The 25,910-nt window shown below is 35.6% G+C and overlaps 2 protein-coding genes across 5 annotated transcripts in view; both read right to left on the bottom strand.

The window, feature by feature from the left end:
• The window catches only part of LOC129240706 (tyrosine-protein kinase Src64B), a 175,547-nt gene extending 154,634 nt beyond the window's left edge, over positions 1–20,913 (bottom strand). The window contains exons 1-2 of one of the 4 annotated variants that reach the window (XM_054876663.1): positions 20,766–20,913; positions 17,810–17,993 (exon numbers count right to left, since the gene is read on the bottom strand). The gene's annotated coding sequence lies outside the window, so the exon portion shown is untranslated. Of the gene's footprint in view, positions 1–17,809; positions 17,994–20,660; positions 20,696–20,765 lie in introns of those variants that run through there. The other 3 variants (XM_054876659.1, XM_054876662.1, XM_054876661.1) reach the window with 3 other exon arrangements.
• Positions 20,914–23,652: 2,739 nt separating this feature from the next.
• On the bottom strand, positions 23,653–25,632 carry LOC129242421 (cold shock domain-containing protein CG9705). Its single transcript, XM_054879048.1, has 5 exons — positions 25,540–25,632; positions 25,333–25,441; positions 25,120–25,273; positions 24,843–24,965; positions 23,653–24,782 (listed from the first exon to the last, which is right to left on the bottom strand). The coding sequence occupies exons 3-5, from the start codon at positions 25,254–25,256 to the stop codon at positions 24,611–24,613; spliced, it is 432 nt and encodes a 143-aa protein (XP_054735023.1). The 5' UTR covers positions 25,257–25,273; positions 25,333–25,441; positions 25,540–25,632; the 3' UTR covers positions 23,653–24,610.
• Between the last annotated feature and the right edge of the window lie 278 nt (positions 25,633–25,910).

The raw sequence follows: 25,910 nt of genomic DNA, 5'->3' as shown, positions 1-25,910 counted from the left end.
GGCAAAATTTTTCCAACTAGAACTAGATATATAGTCAACTAGCTTGATTATTTAGCTTCAATTTGCTTTTTTGAATTCCCGCTACGATCATTTCTCTCTGAGATATCCACATTTTACGAAAAAAATACCATTGTATCTTTGATCATTGATATCTCAGCAACTAATAGCCCCACAATAAATGGGACAATGGTTTTGGAGAGTAGAATAAATTTCCTATAAGATCCTAATTCAATTTTTCGAGAAAAATAATTTGTTTACCCTTAACATTGGTTTGAAATGAACTCAAAACACCCCCTTTTTACGGGTTTTCATAAAATCTATCGCTCACTTACAAATATTAATGTTAAAGGAACTTGTGTTTCCAGGGATTTTTACAATTTAATATTCCACTAATAACCCTGTAAATTTTTAAATCGATCCATTAATTAAAGGAACCAGTGCATTGTTTTTAAACATTGGCTAAACATTATTACATAAAATTGAAAAAACATTTTTTTTTTTAAACTTTTTCGCATTTTTGCATTAGTATCTTATTAAATTAAAAAAAAAATAAAAATAAAAAATTTCAAATGGTCTTTTTTCGTAAAATGCGGACATCGCAGAGAGAAATGATGATAGCGAGAATCCAAAAAAGCAAATTGAAGCTGAATAATCAAGCTAGTTGACTGTATGGCTAGTTTTAGTTGGAAAAAATTTGCCAAGCCCGTGCAATCGATTACAAATTACGATTACAAAATAACCGTTAAATAAAAAAATTGTTAGCTCAAAGATTTTAAAACTAGAAATTTAAAGCTTGAAATTGCTTTTCGTCGGAACTCTATGGGACCATTTTTCACCGAGATACAGCTTCTCAAAAATCACTAAGAAATTTAGGAAATTTTACTGTTCCCTTAATTTTTGTGAGAAGTGTATTAATACAAAAATTATATGATCGCTACATGACAATCCAAAATTTCATTCAAAAACAGTCATTTTCCTTTAAATACTATAATTATCCCACAGCATTATTGAATACGTTAGAATTGTCCGCGAAAATTACCAACCTACAATTCCCAACTGAAATTATACTCCGTCAGCATTAGGTTACGGTACTATAATCAACCAATCAAAATAATATGAACAACTTCAGTGAGGCGATGTTTATTTAGCGTAAGTGCAAAGGAGAAGATGTTTTGATATCGCGCAATCCGACGATTCCAACCGACTTGACAGCTGAGCTCAAACGGCAACGATTCCGTCTGCATCTCGGCTTCGCGATGACCATCAAAAAATCACAAGGCCAAACGTTGAAAGTTTGCAGTATTATATTAAGGTTTCCGTGTTTTGCACACGGACAATGGCGTGTTCGCGGGTCGGCAAGCCATCATTTTCGTTTGTTTATGCGCCGGAAAACAAAACAAAAAACGTTGGTCATAAAGCCAGGTATTGAATATTAGCCTCCTTTATTTTTTTATGTAAATAAGACATTGAAGTCATTTGAATTTAATTACCAAACGAAACGCGTGCACAGTGCGAAGTTATGAAGAGTCACAATCAAATCTATTTTAGGCGGTACGAAACTCGCTGGGTCCTGCTAGTAATAGTAATCAGGATATTCCATCTACACTTGACACATAGGAACAATAAATAACTTTGATAGTTGTTGCTGGCTGATAAGGCCCGAGGAAAAAATACAGGGTTCGGCACTAGAAGTGTAACCAATTAAAAACGGCATACATTTAGTTTGGAATCTTTATACTGCTGAATCTTTTAGTTCGGTCCTTGCTCTCCAAAATGGCTCAAAGAGAATAATCCATCAGATTCGCGTCTGGTAATTTGAGAACCATTGTGTGAACGTTACGAAGTTTGGAACGTTGTTTTTTAACCATTCTTGATTCACTCGAGCTTTGTGAGACGATGGGAGATGGTCCTGTTGAAACGTCCATGGTCTGCCACCGAAATGTTTCTCTGCCCACGGCTTCAAAGCAACCTCCAGAATACTTTCCCCATAATATTCCGTATTTACCTTGACGCCAGGCTCGATTAAAACGATTGGAGAGCGCCCATCTACGGTTACAGCGGCCCAAACCATTACCTGTGGGGGGTATTGCCTCCTGGTGGCCAATCGATGACAAATAAACCCTATCGTTTTGGGATTTTACGAGTTACTAAATTTGAAAAATATTCTCTTTTCAGTATGCGGCGGATGCTGCGGTCACATATTTTTAGTTCTTTCGCCATTTGTTTGGCACTTCGTCGGGGATTTTGCTCACTTCGCTTCTTCACTTTTTGAAGCATTTCATGTGACGTTGCAGTATTTTTATGGCCACCTCCAAGATGTTTCGCGATGCTACTAATATCATTGTAATGAGTGATGGTGCGATAAACAAAAACTTTTTTTAGTTTAAGGTGCTCACGACAATCCTGGTTGTGATTTTCCAGTCAAATATAATGCAATAGCACTTTTCCGTTTGAAATCCATTACTGATTTTCTTCTTTCGCGTTTTCTATGGGCAAAATGGTTTCGCGTGCTTGTAAACAATACTCTGGACTGTCATTTAGTTAACTAACAGACAGCTGATGCCTGTACATCAGCTGCGCGAAAGGTCTGAAGTTAGTTACTCTTCGAGTGCCGAACCCTGTACATAAAATTGTGGATTCGGAGGCACTGGAAATCCTTGAATCGTGCATGAGGAACCTCTGCATGATGTTAAAGTTACTGTTTGGTGTGGTATGTGCTATATAAACATTATCAGACCATTCTTATCCGTGAACGACGAAGGCCTTAAAGCAGGCGTAAATGATGATCGACATCGGTCGATTATCACCGCAGATGAAGAATTTGCGTAAGACAATGTCCCCTCGGCTGCTCATCTTCAAAAAAGCGATTTCGACTGGACTCCACGCTCGTCCGAATTGACAGCGCCCGACGTTTTCCTGTGGGGCTACTAAAACCTCAAACACTGCACTCTCTGAAGGTCAACATTCACGAGGATACCGACGCCATAGTCCCAAAAATTATTAAATATAATATGAGAAATTCAGAAAAAATTACCGCAAATGTGTGTAATGGGGACTATCTTCTGGATATTATATACGGTCGTTCACACAATAATTTATATTATATCTAATAAAATTTCAGGTATTCAAAATTGATGCATGCATTGATCATGAAAATGCTTAAAAAACAGAGAGAATCTCTCATCTTATTTAGGATTTTAAGATAACTTTTTTTGAAGAAAAAAATTGTTGATCTACCTTTTGTTATGTTAAACGAAATAACATTTGAGGGGTTAGAAAATTCTCAGTGCCTCAAACTTGTGGCTGGCTAGTACCGTCATGGCAAAATTTACATTAAACGGTGAAAAACGGTAAATCGAGTGGCAATAAGAAAAACATTACAATTAATGATAAATATATACTTGTAATAAAATACGACATCACCGGAAATACCAGGAAAAGTATTTATAATTAACTCGGGAAGAGGTGTGTGTGCATTAGCAGAAGAAATGTGCGTTGTTGTCAATTTGTTTTTAAAACAATACTCTAATGCATCACAATAGACTAGTACTACTCAATGAGTATCACGTAAATAAGTCGGCGACGACGTTGGCAATGGCTGCGACATCACACCGCGTATTTCTATTAGGTGGCACAACTCCTTAAGTACACAACCGTTGACATTGCGCCATATTTCTCGGCGGCAAACAATGCGAGGCAGAAATAAACGAACATGCTACGTCGACTATAAGAAGTTACATGCTTACAGATACATACATCCATACTATGCCTCACAAAATTAATCACGCTTCTTTGAAAATTTTGGTAGATGAAAGATACAAAACGAATGGAAATATGCAGGCAATACCATTCATTCTGACTCTTCTAATTAACCCGATCTCGAATCTCAAGGTTAAGTTCCTAGGCACCTTTTCACTGTAGGAACACCTTTGGCCATCATATTGGATTACAGTAAACCTGAAACTGGTTTAGTTTAAACAGAATGAACCAATGAATTATGGTAATCTAATTCAATGAATGGTGCTATGGTATGTTATGCGAATCTGTGTAACCTGAACATATTTCTCACGATGGAAACCAACTTTTTTAGCTTAGGATAGATGGGCTACTTCTTTAAAAAAAAACAAAGAGTTCACACGGAGGCCGTATAGGCCCACGTTGGAAAAAAAAATGTCTCCAAAACTATCTCAGTATTTGCTTAAACCTGCCTTATATTTGACTCTGGCTCCATATATCTGAAGGGGATTCTTCCAACTGCATAAACTGATTTCCCATACCTCATGTACACAGCAACCACAAAAATGGATATGCGAATCTGGAGGTCACATGACCAGTGATTACCGCTATTTTGTTTTGGAGAGTCTTTGAGATTGGGAACTAAAGTGAACGCGTTACTCTGCAGGTATCCAGTTCGGCCGGCTGGTGTTTATAGCTACTCTAGCCTTCTCACCTTGAAAATAGTATGCATCTAGAAAGCCTCGTTTTCAACCCTTGTCTCAGACCCTTCCACGCGCATGGGAAAACTTCTTATTATCAGGCCTCAGTACGAATTGATTCAATTTCTGCCGTCCTAAGCACCTTGATCGCATCCAGATTGCCTAATAGGGAGAGTTTTAAAGAAGCGAAGTCAATCATAGCTACCATCACAGATCTACTTAATTCCGACTATAAAGTGGCTGTGCGTTCACTGGCAAACAAGTACTGATTTCTTTGGAGCACAGTCTGCAGTGCCAAAGTTCTGAGACGTAGGACCTCTAAGGCACACAACACTCACTAGCGTTCAAACTGAACTGAAAGCATATACGAGTTTCGATATCAGTCTTGCTACAACCGCAGTCGGAGACTGGATATTGTCAATATAGTATAATACAATTCCGCTATATATAGCGTGATCAATTTTATGAATCACTGTGGATAGATACATATACATATATGTATGTATGTACTTATGTATATTAGTATTTACGGTAGGAATATGAGTGCAGCACATTGTGGCAAACAGGAGCCAGTGAAAAGTATTCTCGTATCTATTTTTAGGAGCAAATATTGAAGCAATGGCAAGAAGCGCTGCAGCGGCTCACTCTGAAAGTGCTGATGGACGTGTACCAAATGTGAGTCAAGTGTGTTTGCAACTTTTTATAACCAAACCTAAAACAGATACCTACAAACATGCGTGTGTCTGTATCATGCCAAGAAAATAGGCCCTGCCGAAAAAAATTGTTAATTTCCAAATTATATGCAGCTAGCTTTTGTGCCGAATCGTTGAAAATGTTGCAGAAAGCCTATGGCGAGTGTGCTTTATCAAAAACACGGGTCTACGAGTGGTATAAGGCTTTTGCAGAGGGCCGAGAAGTAGTGGAAGATTTGCGCCGATCTGGTCACCCATCAAAGTCATCAACGGATGAAAACGCCAACAAAGTCAAGGAAATGGTGCTGAAAAACCATCCTTTAAATTTGAGGGAGGTAGCACGTAGCCTTAGCGTGTCTCACGAAACAATTCGGAACAATTTACATCAGAAATTGGGCATGAGACTCGTGGCTGCTCAGCTCGTTCCAAGAGCGTGAATTTCTTTCAAAAAATTCATCGGAAGAAAGTGGCTGAAGACATGCTTGGGCAAGTGCCAAGTGTATTCGGACCCAACGTTTATTTAGCGCATCATAACAGGTGATGAGACGTGGGTATATGAGTTTGACACGCAAATCAGTCAACAGGCGGCTGAGTGACGTTATCCACATGAGCCGAAACTCAAAAAACCACGTCAAAGTCGGTCCAAAGTGAAAGTCATGCTACTCGTTTTCTTTGATTATCATGGTGTTTTGCACTCGGAACTCGTTCCAAATGGTTTTACGGTAAATAAAGTTATACGGCGTCTGAGAGAGAATGAGCGTAGGAGCATTCCAATTTGTTAAAAAAAAGAAAACTCATGGATCTTGCACCATGATAACGCACCGCCTCACAAGGCTCATATTGTGAACACTTTTTTCACCAAAAACTCGGCAAATATCATCGAACAACCACCGTATTCAGCGAATTTACCCACCTGTGACTTTTTACTTTTCCCAAAACTTAAATTGCCACTCCGCGAACGCCGCTTTGAGTCGATAGAGACCATTAAGGAGAATTCGCTGAAGGAGCTGAAGAAAATCTCTTCAAACGAGTTTAAAAGGTGCTTTGAGGACAGGACTAATCGTTGGCATTGTATTGATCGAATGGAGCCTATTTTGAAGGCGATAAAATAAATTTTGATTATTAAACAATTATTTTGCCTTTTATTAAACAATTCTAGGTACTTTTTTGACAGAATGTATAAAAAATGTTTCACCAGGCGTTTATGGGGACCGCCAACAGGCAACAAATCATAACTTAACGTCATGACACTAAATTTTTGACGACATCCAATGATCAATTCCACAGAATTCATCAATCGAAAATTAAATGAAGTTGGCAATGCCTGTCATGAAATATTTTATGTCCTATATTGCCACCATCTGTGAAACAATAAACTGCCATTTTGCATGATTGATTCTGTGACGCTCTCATTGCCAGAATCTTTGATAAATTTAGTTTTCCAGAATATACATTTCCCTTCTTTGCAAAAAATTTTTTACCCAGAATCTGAACGTTCTTCTTTCCGCTTCATCGTATAAAGGGCAATGCCCACACCTAAAATGTAGCCATCGCATACAATTAAATTTGAGAATTTTAATAAAATGAACGATTGAGGGTCGAGATGTTGAGTAAGAATGGGTCCAAATTCGTTTAGCCACACACTGTGGGTCGGTCGACAATCCTCATATCACCTTGTTCGACGTCGAATAAACATGGCTCCCGCAAAGAAAATAATTGCCACGCATGGTGGAGTATTTATTATGGATGTTGCCATACTGAAAACCACGGAATACACACATCGATTGTGAAATTTCAACTGAGTGTTATGATTTGTTGCCTGTTTGTGGCCAGCATTAGGCACAGCTTCGTTTAAAGATGTAATTGAATACAATTTTAACAAATTTAAGAAATTCCAGGAAGACATCGGTGCGTTGAAATGTTGAGAATATAGAAATAATTATATCCTGCTAGACATGCAAAATTAATAGTTTTATTAAATTGGGTCAAAACAAAATTATCATGGAGGCATTGGCACGCCAGAGTATTTTAACAAAACAACTCCTTCATCAAGAGTCCATTGCAGCTGAATTTCTTTCAGCTTTGCCGTCGAAAACTATTGAAAACTATTAGCATACATATGTAAAACCTTTCACATAATACACATACATACGTGGGGGACACAAATTGTTTGAAATTCCCAAAAGTTTATTGGATGTGTTGAAACAGTTTCAGTTTAACCCCTAAATAAACTAAAAAAAAAACCTTCATTTAACATAAAATAACAAAGTTATGGGGGAAAAAGGCAATATGCAGCGTTAACAAAAGTCTACATACAGTTCCTCCCTCGTACACTGGAGTGCTTTATTGTGATAAGGTAACGTACGCTTTGTTTTTATCTTTCCTTTTATTATGTTTTCTGCATGAATTTAATTGTCATTTGGACACTTAATCATCAAAAATGTCTCCGCGAAAAGAAATATCAGTTGACGTATGAAGTTTGTTTGTACAGCATAGAAAAGAATAAAGTAGTATGGAGAGCTTTTCAAAAATTTTAAACTTGAGTCGACCAATAGTAAAAACCATTGTAAAAAACTTCAAAAATATTGGTTTCAACGAAAATAAGCCGTGCGGTGGCCGCCTAAGGAAACTATCTCGCAGATACATCCGTTTGAATCTCAAAGAAATGCACAGAAATCCAAAAGTTTTTTCTTCAAAGCAATGGAGTTGGAGGAATAGGCTATTTAGGGGTAATATGGATTGTTATAAATACAAATCTTTGCTGAAACATAATTTGAAACCTTCGTGGGATAATATGGAGCTCGGTGCAGGTTGGATCTTTCAACAAAATAACGATCCAAAATACACGGCACACATTGTTAAGAATTAGCCGTTTTACAATGCCCCAAGCCATTTAAACACACCATCGCAAAACCCAGATTTAAATATTATTGAGCATGGCTTTGAAAGTGTGCACCGCAAAATAGGAAAAGATATACTTAAAGAAAGCTTGGAACAGTATAACATTTGCAGAGCTGACAAATTTAGTTGTCTCCATAACAACGTCTACTTCAAGCAGTTATTGAACCTGTCGGTGAATCAACTAAATCCTAAGAAACAACAATATCTGGGATTAAGTAAAGTTTTCATACTAAGGTAATTTTTGTACTGTATACAGACTTTTTACATTTTTCCCCCACAACTTTGTTTCTTTATGTTAGGGAATGAAACTTTTTGTGCCTTTCGAACCAACGTTCTAGACCTTTGTCCAACACTGAATGTAGATATACATATGTACTTAGCCTTGCCGTTATCATTATTCCCAAGCATCTGAAGTGACAAATAGAAAAAGAAGTGGTCGTACTCGCATGGTTCGAACCAGTGCAGCCATAAAAGCCCTTTCCAGAAATCAGAAAATCATGTCATGGAAAATGAATGATCGACCAGATCCATGTCAACCTAATTAGAGATGATATCCACAGTAAAGCATTCCGCCGCTCAACTGGTCATGTTTTAACAACGCGCTTGAAGAAAATTAGGGTCGTCAGACGCACGCGGTCAACGGCGATGGCACGCGGTCAACGGCGATAAAAATATTCTTTTCGCAGATGAGAAAATGTTCACTGTTGAATAAGTTTTTAATAAGCAAACGACAAAATCTATGCTAAAACTTCTAAAGACGCAAAAAATGTTTTTCCAAGGGTTCAGCGTGGCCACCATCCAGTAAATTTGTTACATATTTTCATTTCTGCACAAAAGGGGTTAAGACCGGGACAAAAGTGCACCAGGAGGATGTCTTAGAAGGCGTTGAGAAGCAGTTGAACAGTACTCCATTCGATGAAGAGTGTTGGATCTTCCATCAAGATTCCGCTCCAGCCCCTAGGGGGCCCGCCCAGCAATGGCTAAAAAACAGTATTTCTGGGTTCTTAGTCGCAGAAGATTGGCCGCCTGGAAGTCCAGATCTGAATCCATTGGACTAAAGTTTGTGGTCAGAATTGGTCTGTCGAAAACCACACGAAGAGTCTCAAACAATCTTCGGTTCGAGCAGCGACGGCAACATCCATGGAAACCCTTCTTGCTGCAACAGCAGAATGGCCTTATCGTTTGGAAGCTTGTGTAAAAACAAATGGTGGCTATTTCGAATGAAAATTAAAATTTTTTTACAATATTTACAGGATTAAATAAAGCTAACTTCATGAACAAAAAATATTATAACTTCATATCAGCAAGGTGAAGTCCAAAATAAACAAGACTGAACTAAAATAGAAACGACAGGAGCTTTGTTCTGATAACTTTGAGTCTATTTTTGATCAAAATAGTCCTCTCTGGCCTCGGTACACTGTTTTGCGCGATATTAAAGCTTTTCGAAAAAGTGTTTCAGGTCATATACCGGAATATTCTTCAGGATGTCAGTACAAGCCTTTGGCCTTTACGGACGCAAAATGTTTTCCTTTTATGGCCAAATGCAATTTTCCGAATAGGTAGAAGTCAAGGGATCCATATCAGGCGAATACGGTGAGTGATTGATGGTTAAAATGCGACTTCTAGTCAAAAAATCAGACACAAGAGTGGATCGATGAGAGGGTGCATTATCATGCAATAAGCGACAGCTTCCTCCTTCGCGGTAATGAGGGCGAATTCTACGAATGGGATGCAACAAACGTTTTAAAACGCCAAGATCCTATAAATCCTAACTCCTTGTGGAAAATTCCCTTGGAATAGTAAAAACTTGTCGAAAATCGACTTGATTTTTGACTTCTTTAAAACTTCTTCCATTCGGCACTTTGACGCTTAGTTTCAGGTTCATGTTGCAAACACCACATTTCATAATCAGTTAGAATGTTGTATAGGAAGTTCTCGCCTTTTCTATCCTCTTTCGAATGTTGAATTCTGAGCAATTTTCAGTACTCAGTTAACTTGTGCGGAATGAAACATGCACCGGCCTTTCGTAAGCTTAAATGATCAGTTAAAATGCGATAAATCGATGTTTTGGGAAATTCAACACCGATTCCATAAATTTCAACAAAGATTTCGGTTCTTTTTTGATAAATTTGCGAACAATATCGATGGAATTTTCGGGGATTACTGATTTTGGGCGGCCCGTATGCTCATTGTCATTCATGTCCTCACTATCATCTCTGAAACGTGTGAACCACTAATGAACTCTGGCACAAGATAGACAATCATCGCCATAAACTTTTTTCACCAATTCAAAATTCGATTTAGCACTTTGTTCGAAACTCATTTTTGTGCCGATGACTCGAACATACTGACACTTTAGACGCAATAACTTCGCTTCCACTTAACCGAATGTCACCAAGCTTTTACTGGAATTCAGCTAGGGATGAAACTTCCAATGCACCAACTCATTAGAAAGATGATGCCAGTCTTGTTTATTTTGGACTTCACCTTGTATGTATAATTTATAGGACATACTTTTTATGCCTTAGTCTGTATGAAAAAAGAATGTATTTTTCTTCATAATAAATGTAAGTAATTACGTTCAGATTGAGTAATAACTAGTTTAGCATAAAACTAGTTTAGATTCGACCAATTATAACATATGTTGTAGAGGTATCCACCGCTGACTATTTTTTAACTACAACTAGTTACTTATCAGTCAGTTGTGAAATCAGGCAGAACTAACCAAAAGTGAAAATAAATCAGCTTTAGATTAATTTAAAGTTACCTGCATTTCCTGCAGGGGATATACAGCAACGAAATATGTAACCAGGGTATCATTTGTGTACAAATTACAATTGTACGTATGAATATAAATGTGCAAGACGATGAATTTTTATTGTAGACACATAGACCAAACAGGAGCAGGCCACCACTAACAGACAGAAAATGCACTCACACATGCACAGTAACGACAAATACTAAACTACCAAGGAAAATAAAGTCAAATGCACGAGACCACGGGGGAATACAAAAAATGGAAATAAATGGATACAGCTAAATGCATACGGTACATATTTACATGCATGCATGCTCGTACCATATTGGTGGTGTGATAAGACATGCACTAAAAAGTATATGGTTGTACGAGCACGACTGTGGCAAAGTAACTTCAAAAGCGAATGGATATCTATTTAATATTTACCCATCATCATATTTCATGGCGCAAACCACAAACAATCGTGAGCTGCTCGACAACCAACAGCAAATCATAAACAGAGGTCGCATTACAAATAGACCAATCGAACAAACAAAAAAAAAACAACGATTGTAAACGGTTTCTGTATTTTAAGTTAAAAAAAAAAAACACAAAGTAAATATGACTATTTTTAGTATTTAATGTTTATATAGCATTTGATAATGCCAATGTTGGAGTCCAACGCGTGGTTGTGAGGATATGCCCAAATATTATGGTGTTAGATACCATTGCATACCAAGAACCTGGAAAATATACCGAAGAAGACTCATAGGTGATATACATATGTATGTATGTATATACAGAGCATTTTCAGATAGATTGAGAAAAAATAAAGAACGTATCACAGCGCGTCCGTATTAGAAAACGCTGAAATCGAAGAATTATGGGGACAGGATAAGCTAAACAATTTAAGAACACAGGAGATGGAAAAATGTCTTATAAAATAAAAAAATATACTCTTAAAACGGCCACATTTCCTGGTATATTATTCAAAGAGGCCTCTATTTTGAAAATCAAATATTGTATTAGGTTTTTATTTTAGAGACATAAAAATTACACACCACGCCAAGAACAACTGTAAAGAAACAGATCATCCTTAAATATGCAATTTGCCTTTGTGAGCAAATGAAGAATGAAAAACCAGCTTGAATTGCGTTTTATCAGTTACAAAAAAAAAAAAAGCAAAAAAATTTATGAGAACTAGGTATTAAAAAAAGTGTATGTATGTATGCAAGCAAATCCAATAGTGATGAAGAATTCAAATAAAGTCTATGTACCCACATGCACATACATACACGTACGTATGCATACACAAAATAAGGCAACTATTTACTCTCAATTCATATAAACAGTGCATTGACTTATTTATTGATACGAATAGTAACAACAGTAATACAACAACACGCACCACTGCACAGAAAAGAGATGAAAAATTGAAGAAACGTATTGCAGAGAACGTTAATGAATAGAGAAGTCTTAATGACTGGAAAGTGTTCATTTTCGAGGGGTACTCGTCTCGCGAAGACAATTCACCATAGACAGATTTTTCAACAAAAATTAACAGTGAGGGGCTGAATTATGTAAATTTAGCAGCAGTCGATAAGAATTTGTTGGTGATTAGAAGCAAAGAATGTTAGGTAGCTTTTTAATATGACCTATATATTTGAATTTCTCCAAATCATCCAAATTATGTACATATGTTATGTCTGTCTGTCTGGTGTCTGTAAAACTTTGTTGAATTACCTTCAACTGAATCAAAATCCTCTATAGCAAACGCTTCATTACCAGGCGCACAGGAAGATGGCATATGCAAATGTAAATTTGTGAATTTATATACATTTGTGAATTTATATACATTTGCGCATATGTATATGCTGCGTGTATGTGTGCTCACCAGTCACAGCTCAAGATAAAACGGTAAAACTTCGCAAGAAATCCAGCGCGCACTCATGGCGCAGCGCACATTCATTGGCACAGCATTGTATGTACAGTAAGCTTGAAATGTTACAGGCATTTTCAAATGCTCTGATTTCAGAGTAAGTTTCTAACTGCAGATATATGCATATGTTTTGTGCACTTTTTATCTATTGAAAAACTACATACGTAAAGTAATCTACTAATTAACTATTTGCCTACTATCAGTTAACATAAAATAATTGTTTCCAAATTTTATCTTAGTATTAAAATGTCCGAATCAGACCTTTTTTTTAAGCTACTTGTTTTCTTCTGCAACTTACTGTATGCTCATGCGCGCACTTGACGCACAGCAGCTGCGGCTGTCGAGCATTTAGAACGACATATTTACATACATATATTTTTGCATACATATGTACGATGCCGCGGGCACTCGACTTGACAAAAATTGAAGATTTATCAAATATTGGCAAATAATTCTTCGCGAAATATTCCAATATTGACTAATTTCAAATTGTCGAGAAAATTGGCATATGGGCGGCTCGTTTTATGAATGAAAGTTCTTGCTCTTAGAACTATGAGCTCGAATTTATCAATGAATTTTTTGAAGATGAGTTTTTGTTGCACAGAACAATAGTTGAAACTGTTCGGCGCCGCCGCGACTGTTCAGCGCTATAGCAACTAGAATGATGGCCGCTACGCCTGCGTCTATGACTGCATTTTGTTCTTGTAGTCGCTGGGCATAGAATTTTAGCTTTGAACGACATACGCATTTTGAGGAATAAAGCGAATGCCCTGTGTGTGCGGTTGTATGTACATGCATATGTGTATATTAATAAGCATTGTTTTGCTTGAATTCAATATTTATATTTGCATATGCCATCTTCCTGTGTGCCTGGTAATGAAGCGTTTTGTATACAGAATTTTTTGATTTGAACGTACATATTATACATAGTTAGGGCATCAAGTGTGCATATACGCACATGCACTTACGTCGATGCATATGCAGAATAAGTTGTTTTAGCATTACAGGAATTCGATCATTCGAATATTTACACCCTAATTATTGCATGAAATATGATAAGGCGATGCTCGTGAGGTAGGTCATGTTGCTTCAGTGCATACATATGCGTGCAACACTATATTTATTAAAGATGCAATAGAACTTAGTTGTCCCATATATGTATGTATGCAAATACGTTTGTTTGAAGTTTTCTTTTATTTATTTTAAATTTCAAAGTTTTGTACTATCTATAAAATGCATACATATGTACATATATGAATTATTCCCTGTAATATATATGTATATGTAAATTAAAAAAAATTTCGTTTGGCAAAGGAACAAAAATGCATATTCAAATGTACATAAATATAATATGATAAGGCAATGCGTCGTGAGATAGGTCATTGTTGCTGCAGTGCGTGTGCACATACATACATTTGTAACACTATAAGAATTGAAGATGCAATTGAACTTTTGCACGAATATAACTAACAAAATATATGTATATAAACATATATTGATAGGCATATATATTCATCAATATACCAATATGCTCTTTGAATTCTTGTCTAAAATGAATTTCGACTCGAAAAATTAGTAAAAATTTTCATCAAATTTACACTAAAACGCACACAACAAAATGTGAGGTCGTTTTACAATGTATTTTGTTTAAATTTTTCTTTTGAAATTAAAACAGCAAACATTAAAGTTACTTTGATTTGAAATGTTGGCGCATATATTCAATTCAATCATTTTTTCTTCATCACCTTTGTTTGAAAATACAAATTGAATATATTTTCGTTTACCAAGGGAACATAAAAATGCACAAGCAAATGCCTTGCAAAATGCCGTCGGCATTCGTCAATTTGATTTCATACAGAAACCAAAAACTGAGCAGAGCCAATGTACTTGTACATAATTCACTGTAATCAGCTCTGTTAAGAACTTCCCCGCCTTCGAGTTTAGCGAGGTGAAACAGTGTTCGCCGTTTCACTTCATTTTTGACAATTCACACCATTCGTAGCTCATGAGAATTCTCTATATTTAACGTTCTCTGCGTATTGTGTATACAAAAACAAAATAAAGTAAAACCGAAAACACCATCAACAACAAATGCCCTACAAGCTGCAGTAAATTCCTTTATTCGCCATTTTCTTCTGCATCTCGTGTTTTGGCGGCTCTTGATTGAACTAATTTACAGCCAGCAAGAGCACATTCGTCTACAACTGTAATAACAATGCCCAATTACCGCAGTCTTAGCAGTAGCAGTGGCAGTAAATAAAAAGTAAAATATAAAATGACATTATGACACTATTATTATTATTATTTGATACAAGTGGTGCGTGCAAGTGCTTTGCCTTCATATGCAATTGAAAGGAAATTTTTTATAGAGATGTTTATATGCATGCGTGAGTTACACATTCATATATGTATGCACACATAAGAATGCAAACGCATGTGCAGGGTGGCTCATGCAGTGCTTTATTTTATAAATTCAAAAATATTAACAAACATTTATTTAAAAAAAATTTTTTTTTTAACTAACCAAAAGTATTTTTGTTTTTCAATATGTTATGGGTTATTTGAAAGACAACTACATCGGTCCTTCACGGCACCCCACAAAAAAGTCTAACGGTATCAAATCGCAGTTCGATTGTAGCAAAGGCCATACTGCTGGAAATAAAGATCGTCTAAGTTCATGATTTCGATTTCCGACCACAAAAAATAGTTTTTATGCCTCTGCGGCGCGCACCGTTGACCGCTAAGGAAAATGAACCAATGAACCACACTAAACTGTTACTCTTTGAGGATACATTAGCACCGACAATCACGTGCGGGGTTTGCCCAATACCCAGATACGGCAGCTTTACTTGTTAACATAGAGAAGGAAATGTGCTTCGCCACAAAAATTATTTTTATTTCTTTCGTTTTCTTTGTTTTTATTACTATCGTTTCGCGGAGATTAGAGCTGTCAAAATAACATATGATTAAAAACAACTGCTGTATGAACCACCCTGTATATTGCAAGAAAATGCAGCTGCTTCAGCAAACGGCAATTCTATAAGCGCGCTGGCGCTAAGAATTGTAGTCGGTTCTACGTTACCGGAACGACACAGCAGAACTCCCCAAAAATATATGAGGAAGATATTTTGATGTCACAACAACAAGAACAAAGATTTGTTCTAACAGCTGCAATTTTTCGGTAATTACTACTAAATGATTATAATAACATTAATGATAAAATAAAAAGATACATGGTATCAGCAGAAATTAGAAACATTGTGTAATCGTGAATTAGGTTGAAATATGAATTAACACTTTCATGAATTATACGATAAGACGCATTCCTAATGGTGTATTTGCTGCAGGTAGAACCAGTGGTAGTAACTCTAACAAATAGGGGACCTCGTAGTGGGACTACACGTAGAAAAGTTCTTAAAAAGTTCGAATAAACCAATACCAAAGAAACAACGGCGTTTTCAGTCAAAAAGAAAGCGATGCTGACGGTTTTTATAGATTACAACGGTAGGTATTGTACACCACGAATTTTTGCCAGAAGCTCAGACAATTAATAAGGACTATCATTTGGGCGTTATGAGAGGTTTGCCTGAAGCAATTCGATAAAAAAAATAACGAGTTGTAGAAAAACAACTCGTGTTTTTGCACCATTATTACCCATAGTCGCACAGTGTCATCATTATCCGTGAATTTTAACCAAGAACAAAATGAATACCATCCAACAGTCATTAATTTTACCTGATATGGCACCCTGTGATTTTTTTCTGTTTGATCGTGACAAAAAACCATTACGGGGAACCACTTTGTCGGAGGACTCTGATGGCTATACTGAAAATAGAGTTCGAGAGCTGGGGCAAACGCTAACATACATACATACATAAGTGCTTTGCAGTTGATGAAAAATACTTTGAAGGCGATAATGCCACTTAAGGAATAACGTTGTATTTTGAATTTTCTGATTCCAGGAACTTTTTGATCAAGATCGTATAAATATTTTCGGCAGTAAGCCCGTAATGCATTTAGCGTAATCATAATTTGTTTCCTTTTTATTTTTATTTAATGGATTATTGTTAGTTACAATAATTTATATCGCTCAACTATTTTTCATAGTGCGGAATATCCCCTAAAGTTAAATTTTATCTTAATTGTACAATTGTATTACAAAAAATTCTAGTAGTTACCCTTTTAATAGTCAAGTCAAACCTATTAAGGGCAAACATTTGCCCGTTTTTGAAAATCTAAAAGGCACACACTTCCAACAGTGTCAAACCTTTCGTACGATGTTGCCTTTTATACAGGGTCCACCATACAACTTTACGGAATTAAAAATGCTATAAAAAAGAAACTACTCAATATTTTTCGAAACTGTTTTTTTTATTTTGAAGTAAGAAGATGATTTTTCGGTAAAAGTCTTCATCTTCTTCAAGTCGATCCCAAGCCCATGAAGCGATAATGTCGCAATATTTCCCAGCGTTCTTTGAGCGTAACCCAACCATTTACGTTCAGCGGAAGAATAAAACTAATTTTCTGTCAAATCAGATAACAGCTAAGTGTTACCATTCTTCAGATAATACCTAGTTCAAATCCGTAACGATAGATGGCGGGCCCTGTATTTTGCGCCTTTGCAACACTGCGTATGATGAGCTATAATTCGATACTTTTATCGAAAAGTTTAGTATTTTTAGCCTATGGCATTGAGTTTTCACTTGCGAATTTTATTTGTTCTTTCTCCAATGAATAGAAAAATTCACGTCGCCAAAAGATGGAATTAACTCGTGAAAATCTTCGCACGATGACTTATTACGATCGTCGCCGAAAGGTTTATCGATAAGGAATGCATTGATCAACTTGCTTCGACGTTTGGCGGTGCAGTACTGCACTTAGCCAGTTAGTTATAGAAAACTGCAACATTTTAAAAGTTTTTTTCGTTAACAACTTTGCTCCTACGAATTATAAACACTGTCGCAAATGAGCATCGATTGGTACCTTAACGACTTGTTTTACCAACTTTGGTCTTCTCACTATGAACTGAATAATTACGAAATGTATGTACAATACAATAAATAAAAACTTGTGAAACAGTAGGAATTTTCTAACTTTTACTTACCCACAATCAAAAGCAGTAAGTTGTCGCTGCTCACACAAACCAGTTAACGCAATGGGGATTTCTTTTTCGACGTCAGTGCCATGTGTTCAAACATAAATAGTACATTTTGAATGTTCTGTATCAAAAGATACAAATCCAAGAATGGAACACATCAGACTTTAATTATCTGACGTAAATATCTAGGCTTAAACAATAACAAATAAGCAAATTTATTAAAAACAATGTATTAAAATTTCGACACAAAAATTATGGCACTGGATGTGTTTCGACCACAACTGGGTGGGGGGGGGTTTCTTTTCTTTTAATTAATATAATCGTCCACCCACTGTATCGAGATTAAAATTACCGCGATCGTAATTTTGAAGAGGTATTTTTGGTTTAAAGATTTGTAAATTAATTATTATATTTAGATGTTTTTTAATATTTTTTAAACTTCTAAATATTGGTGCTAGCATTCACATGCTCAGGCCATTTTATCCACCCATGTGAAGGTAGGCTCATTGGAAAGATGTTCCGTAAATATCAGCTTTCTTATATTGAAGCCTGTAATGTATTTGATCGCGTCCTCGTGGAGACTATCCAACTATTCTCCCTATTTTTAATCTTTGTTAAATGCCAGTTCATTGCAAAAGCTTTTTAAATTCTCCATTTATTTATTACTACGACTAGCAAAACGTGTGTTGTTGGTTGTGATTAATTGCACATTGCTAAAAGTACTGTTCTTGATAAGTTATGAATTTTGAGGCGACCTTGCCTAGTAAGTACTTCCGCAACGGATGCTTGAAATGCATCGGGATCAGATTGTCAAAAAGTCAACCTTTTGCACGCATTGCCTCGGAAGAATGCTCTGTGAAATCCTGATTTAAGCGAATTTAAGGAACGAGAAAGCTGCTTAGTGAGCAGAACTTGGAATCATGACCCTATAGAATAATCTCGTTGAAGAGAAATACGTAGAAATATCATTTATGAAGAGAATAAAAAATAATGGTTCTAAGATGCTACCCTGCGGAGTACTAGAGGAAACTACAAATGGTAGTAGTCCAAATACGATTTAATCCCTTAAAAAAAATTGAAACCAAATTTAGGCAACTCAGCAGCTAAAATTTGTGGTAAATCGAGATAAAAGCTTTAAAAAAATCTGTGTAAATTACGTGAATTTGGACGCCACGTTGAAAATACGTAAATTAGTGTTTCCTAAGAATTTGAAGATGTAGATCCAGCCGCCATAAACCGGTTCTGATGAGGAACAATCAGATCTTTTATTTTTAATAAAATAGAGCTTATCATTACTAATGCATTCAAAGAGTTTGGAGACAGCTGTAATTTGCCATGCCACTCCGATTTCCTCTTTTAAATACACGGGTAATAGTGGTACATTTTCAATCATTAATGCAGGTAACAGACGGTAGACTTATTAAATATTAATGTAAGCTGAGCCCCTCACCAATTTTTAAGCAATATTATCAATCAGAGAGCAATTTTTAAATTTTTTTAATATTAATCAAAAACAGTACACCAATTAGTAATAAATTCATCGTCTAGTTAAGAAGAAAAACAATTTTTTTATCTATTAATATGATTTTAAAAACCATGGTTAAATGCTTGCTAGGTTAACTATTGCTTTACTCTGTTCTCCTCAACGATATTTCCTTACAATTAGCAATTAGTAATCCTTTTTCTGGGGTCTCTAAGGTTTTATATGCACCCCAAAAAGTTGGACTCTCATAGTTAGAATGGTGAGTCTATGATATTTCCTATGAGGGTTGTGGCCACATGTAAAATTTAGCCAATGGATTTTTTAACTGGCGGAGTGTAATACTCTTAAACCGTTCAAAAGTGATTAAGAAAATTTCCGATTCCGTAAAGTTGAGATTTTGTATCACTAGTTACTCATTCAGTAAAGCCGCAAATTCTCGCATGACTCTAAAGTGTTTTCTAGTTAATAACTTTTGATCAGTAAAAAACAAAACACCAAAAACAATTAGCTCCTTCAAATAATACTGGGGACAATTCGCATCTATTCGTACCCTGCTCGACATTTTTTAATAAATTTGCCCCCATGCGCCCTACAAGTTGTATAACTACCGTTAATTCGATTGGCAATTACAATAAGGGTTTTTAAAGAATCGTAAAATTGCGATTAGGATAAGCGTAATCCCTGACGCATCCAAACACATCCAATCCTTTCTAATCTATGACGATTCGATTGGCGGCGTTCAAAATTTAATTTCTGAAATCATGAAGAAAGTATATATTTGTGGATGTGACAGTAGACAAACCACCATTGACGAATGGCATCAGACGAGGTGATGTGAATAGTTCAGAAGCGTTCCCTTTGGTCATAGCAAAAAAAAAACACAAAAAAGAATGAACAACAAATACCTTCTCTCCTGCAACTAATTCGCAAAATATACATATGTATGCACATACATATGAGTAATGTAATAAATACATATCTATACCGGTAGCGCGAAATGCATTAAAAGTGAGAAGTAATGTAAAGAAACGATCCAAAGGACATAGGCACACACACGCACACACATCAACAAAGTAGAAACAAAGTTATGGCCGAAGAAACGGTGGATGTTGTCTGCAAAAGCACAAATGAACAGGCGGTGGCTTTTTTGTGTTCGGTTAACTGGCTCTTGGTAAGTGTTTTGGACGAGTATGCCACTGAAGATATCTTAGTGCATATTCATTTCAGCTAGGGACAATAGTTATTTTAAGCACTTTTTATATTTTTTGGCAGCACAATTTTATGAAATTGACTGCATTAAAAAAGGGGCGAGACCACAAAAACACTTTTTTCTCAATTCTTTTATTATTTATCTTTACGGTTATTTCACTTTACTCTGCGTTTTCGTCGCTTTCACACTGCATTGCTGCAATCATTTTTTCTTATATTTTTGTTTCACACACGGATTTTCATTGGATTTTCTGTCACATTTAAACTTACGCAAAATTTCTCCACTTTTGACTTAAAAAATTACCACAGTTACTTGTCTTATTTACTTTTTCTTTTAATTTACAAATAGAATGAATGACTCTTTTAACTTTCCGCTACCCACCAACACAAAACGGGAAAATTTTTCACGCACCACACAAACCACACACGGAGACTGATCAAAACAGCGTTGCCAGTTTCGCCTTTACATTTTTGCTGCTCCATGACACTGACCATAAATGATGCTGCCACACAATTAGACGTTAAAAAATTAAAAAGTTTTTAAAAATTAAAGTTTGTGCTTAGAAAACAGTTTCAAATGTAAAGAAAAATAAGAGTTTTCATAAAGATAATACTCTATTTGAATTAGCTTAAAATATTTCCACTATCCACCAACTTTCACACGCGTTTTGCGCAAGGGGTATGTTCAGTAATACATCAATGTTGCTCGCAACGTCAGGGTTGCTCTTGGCGGCTTACGACCAATTAAATATTATGACTCTTAAAAATTAAATAAAGATAACTACATGTAAAGGGTGGTTAAGTTTCAAGGGCCGGTGTTGATTTTAATTAAAATTAAATTTTTTTTAGAAAATTATTGTCATATCTCTTTATTATGATAATATTGGTAGGGCTCAATTACGTATGGAACAAAATATCGTCGGCACACCTTCATCCGATAGTCGAAATTTTCGATGACGCTGAAGCATAATTGAGGTTCTATGCCGTTAATGTGCCGAATTATCTCATCCTTTATCTTGAATTGTTGCTGGCTTATCGGCATACACCTTTTCTTCCAAATAACCCCAAGGAAAGAAGTCCAACGGTGTCGTTGACGTTTAGGTGTGGTTCATATTCAACAGCGGCCCTTGAAATTTAACCACCCTTCAGAAAACTTTGGAAATAATTTTGATAAGCGCGACAAACATGAATCCTAGTTGTAATACTATTCATGAACAAGTAAAATTCGACAAAATATCCCCAGTTCCTAGGAATGGGATCCAATTAAGAATTGCCTTCATAGTGGAGGGGCTTCATGCAAAGGATGAAGAAATACTACCATACAGTACAATCCAAAAAAATAACTGTCAACGTATTATTGCTTTCGTATTTTAGAGAAGTCTTAAAGCTGGCACTCCATTTCGGAAGAAACAAAACAAATAAATCATACATTCTACTCATGTCACCTCGTACAAATTATTTAGGAGCAGACGCAGCCAGTTTTCAAAATCGCAAGAAATAAAGTGATGTCTTTCGGAAGGCACCATTTATTTAGGTGATTGTTGGATCTTAAATGCAATAGGTATGATCATGTAATTTGCCAATAACTTTATTTTTTCCTTTACGTCGTTCACCTATTTTTTTTTAATTTATCACTTCACATAAACTTAAAAAATTTTATCTTAAATATATTTACTTACATTCCCTAGTTTAATCAGCATTTTCATTTAAATTTTGAACTTTGACTCTATTCGGAAATTTTAATTCCGGTTTATTTTTATTTTGCGATCAGCTTACAAATTCTTATTCGGCTATTTGGCAAAGCGGATTAATGGGGTTGCTATGCTAAATTATAATAATTATGGTAACATTAAAAACAAAACAAAGTCTGGAAAATAATATCTTTAGATTTCGAAAATTTACAATGGCAACCATTCTTAATATATTTCTTAGGCAGGTGATCCGTACAATGACGACAACTAAATAGCAAACCTAAATATAGGCCTGTTCATGAAGCAAATAGTTTGTACCAATTGTTACAAATGATCACGTTTTGGTGTTCATGTCCCCAAAAAACTCACAAAATAGTGGGAAATAGGAAAGTGAGAGAGCTAGATGACATTTCATTTTGAGAAGTTGCAACTTTTGACTGTATCAATTTTTACTTGTGAGAATTTGCTAGTGAGAAAAACAGCTAATCGCGAAGTGAAAATAAACCCGGATTAACATTTGCGAATTGCAATTGCTAATGGAACGTTCTTCATCTGACAGCGATGATGAAATGGTACAAAATATTGTGAACAAAATGGAATCATGTGATTTCGGAGCTCGTTATTTGCATTTTATTTGTTTTATTTTTGTTTTAATTTAATACGAGGTAGCTAAAATGAAAAAAACTGTAATTTCTGTATAATTTTTTTCCTACCTACAATTTAATCAGCTGTTCGTAAAACTTGCAAATTGTTACTGATTTTGCGTCCATGTACTTTTTTTGATATTTTTCTCTTTTAGAGAGAATTCTCAGAAATTAAGTTACTGCATAATTTTTACATGAACATACCTAATAAATGAACTTGCATTATCTATCTCATTTCACTTACTAAACAAGATATACATATGTATATGTATGTAGCTATGTTGTATGCTATGTGAAAATGTGATCCTTTCAAAATTAAAGAATAACTCCAGACATTGCTCGAAAATTGTTGCACTTAACTTGATATTGTATAATTTTGGAGAATTCAATTACCATCATTTGATATATAATACCATATACATACATAATTCGTCCATATACATAATTGGCGCGTACACCCTTTCTGTTTGGCCGAGCTCTTCCTCCTATTTGTGTTGTTGTTCCGCTAATGGAGGGACCTAGAGTTTCAAGCCGACTCCGAATGACAGATATTTTTGAGGAGCTTTTTCATTGCAGAAATAAACTCTGAGGTTTGCCATTGCCTGCCGAGGGACGACCGCTATTAGAGAAATGTTTTAATTTAATTTTGGTGTTTCACAGAGATTCGAACTTACGTTCACTCTGTGAATTCCGAATAGTCACGCACCAACGCATTCAGCTACCGCGGCCATCATTTGATAGTAGACTGTAAAATATTTCGCGCATTGTATCTGCATGCATATGTATGTGTGTAAATGTTCAAAATAATATTGATACACCCAATTAAGTTCAGATCCATTTTTATTAGACTTTATTTTTACTGATCATGAAAAGTAGCATAAAGTACAAATACTATCTACGTTTGCATGATTATTTTATGCAAACTTTAAATTAAGTTTAATTGCTAGAAACACAAGAAATTAAATTATCGTAATAACTAATAACTGGTGTCACATTTATATCTTTCAAGCTTGGCGTGTAAATTAGTATAGCGCGTTCGATTTAGAACAATTTAAGGTTTATCTTTGCATAACGTAGTATAAAATAATCAAAAAAGAAAGTTAGAAATGGAAACACCTCTTAGCGGCCAAGAACGCAAGCAAATGCAAAATTTTGCCAATTTATTGCCTTTACATTGTTTTCTGTTTTATCGCTTTAGGTTTAATTAAGCTTCTGCTCTTTTTGTCTTCTTGTTCGCTTTTTATTTTATTTTATTATTTATACTGTGTATTGGACGCGATTACTTGTTTTTTTACTGCCACTCAATGAGTGAGTCATTTCATAAAGACAGAAGCCCACAATATGGTATATCTTGGTAAAATTTTGGGTTATTTTTCGTTAAGGCATTATTAGTTCGACAGCGAGTAATTAAATTTTATGTATCCAAAAATTTGAAATTAATTGAAATATTTTATCTGTGTTATTTCTGCGGATATACAAAAATGTATACCACAAACATATTACTCGTTACTTGTTGCAGGTTATAGAGTTATGTATGTTAATGATGTACGAGAATACTTGCGTTCGATGTATATAATTTGTTTGTTTCCTGTCATTGATTTGAGGTGATGAAATATAATTGTGTAAAGGTATAATTCGGAGATGCGATATATCCCCAATTGAACTGCACATTTAGGTATTTCAAATAAACATTTTACTGTACCCTTATTTTTTATTGCTGTCAATGGTTGCGGCCTAAAAGGGCGCCCAATCAGCAAAGTGACAATTTGCCATTGGTTTCCTATTGAGCAGGAGACTCGGGGTAGACAGGCTCTTCCCATTTTTGATGCACATCAGGTGTTAAGTTAATAATATGCACATGTACCGCTTGATGTTTTTCGAATTTGGGCGGAATGGCACATAAACGGTACCTAACTTCATCCCCCGGCTGCGGCACGTATTCGCCCTCGATACTGAAATTCGACAAATCAGTTTTATGTAAACGAAATCGGGACTGAAAGAAATAAGCTTACTCAGAAACGTGACAGAAAAGATCTTCACCTCCTTTACCGGGAGTAATAAACCCATGGCCTTTCGAACGACTGAACGATTTCACTATCCCAGTTTCAATTGGATTCTCCAACGCGCGAGCAGAGCTGTAAATTTACTTTATTTAAACATTAAATACAAGCTGGTAAGGAAAATACAAGATATGTTAAATCTAGTGGTCGAAGAAAGTTTTCAAGTCGCAATGAAAATGTGGATCAATGTTGCATATCTACATACATAACTAAAACGGAAAACACTCACGTTGAAGCAGTGCGTGTGCGCTTCGTAATAATTGGACTGGGAAGCTGTAGCGTTAGATTTGGGCTGTGGGAGTTCTGTTGGCGGCTAGCGGGGGGTTTTCCAGCCGCATCTTTCTCAGGTGTATTTAGTTGGGACATAATTAGTTTGCTTGTTCCTTTATTATTGTGTGAATCTGTTAATTATATATGTTTTGCTTTTAATTAAGTTGAGTACCAATATTTCACTTGCTAAAGATGAGAGGCAGTGCGAAATGTGTCAGCTTCGATGAAGTATAGAAAGCCTCTGGGGTAGGCGACGCTGAAGCGGTTGGGTACTATTAAATCTAATAGTAAAAATTAGAATAAAACAAAATATATTACTTAAAATCTTCCTTAACACTAAGATAAAACAATTATATTCAATCGTTTAATATTATTGTACCGATTCTGGTAATTTGTTCAAAGAAATATCGGAAGAACACCGCGAAATACCAATGCAATTTAGGACTGACTTTTCTCTGAATTTGACAATCGGCTTCGCAAAATTACCTAAGGAATATTACCACATTGGTGAAATAATTAGATATTTTTTATTTATAACTGTTGCTGATTTTCTAAATGCATAAAATAATTTAAGGAAATATAACTCAAGACAGTATTATTTAGACACAACTAAAAATAAAGAATACATTTTGGAATTTAATTTTATATGAAGTGGTGATTAAATTTTTTGTTGAAATAAACCTGATATTTGCTATTGTGAATGGAAAAGCCGTCTAGGGAAATTAATTGGAAGTAGTTGGTAGCACAAAT

Source organism: Anastrepha obliqua, chromosome 3 (genome assembly GCF_027943255.1).
Source record: "Anastrepha obliqua isolate idAnaObli1 chromosome 3, idAnaObli1_1.0, whole genome shotgun sequence".
NCBI classification, from domain to species: Eukaryota; Metazoa; Arthropoda; class Insecta; order Diptera; family Tephritidae; genus Anastrepha; species Anastrepha obliqua.
This window is presented reverse-complemented; position numbering and strand designations above follow the sequence as displayed.

Excerpts from the sequence above, each read along its gene's own strand:
- LOC129242421 (XM_054879048.1), bottom strand. The coding sequence starts at position 25,256 with ATGTCCCAACTAAATACACCTGAGAAAGATGCGGCTGGAAAACCCCCC. Across the intron at positions 24,966-25,119 it reads CGCACACGCACTGCTTCAAC|CTCTGCTCGCGCGTTGGAGA; the intron begins GTGAGTGTTTTC and ends GTAAATTTACAG. Across the intron at positions 24,783-24,842 it reads CTTTTCTGTCACGTTTCTGA|TATCGAGGGCGAATACGTGC; the intron begins GTAAGCTTATTT and ends GTCGAATTTCAG.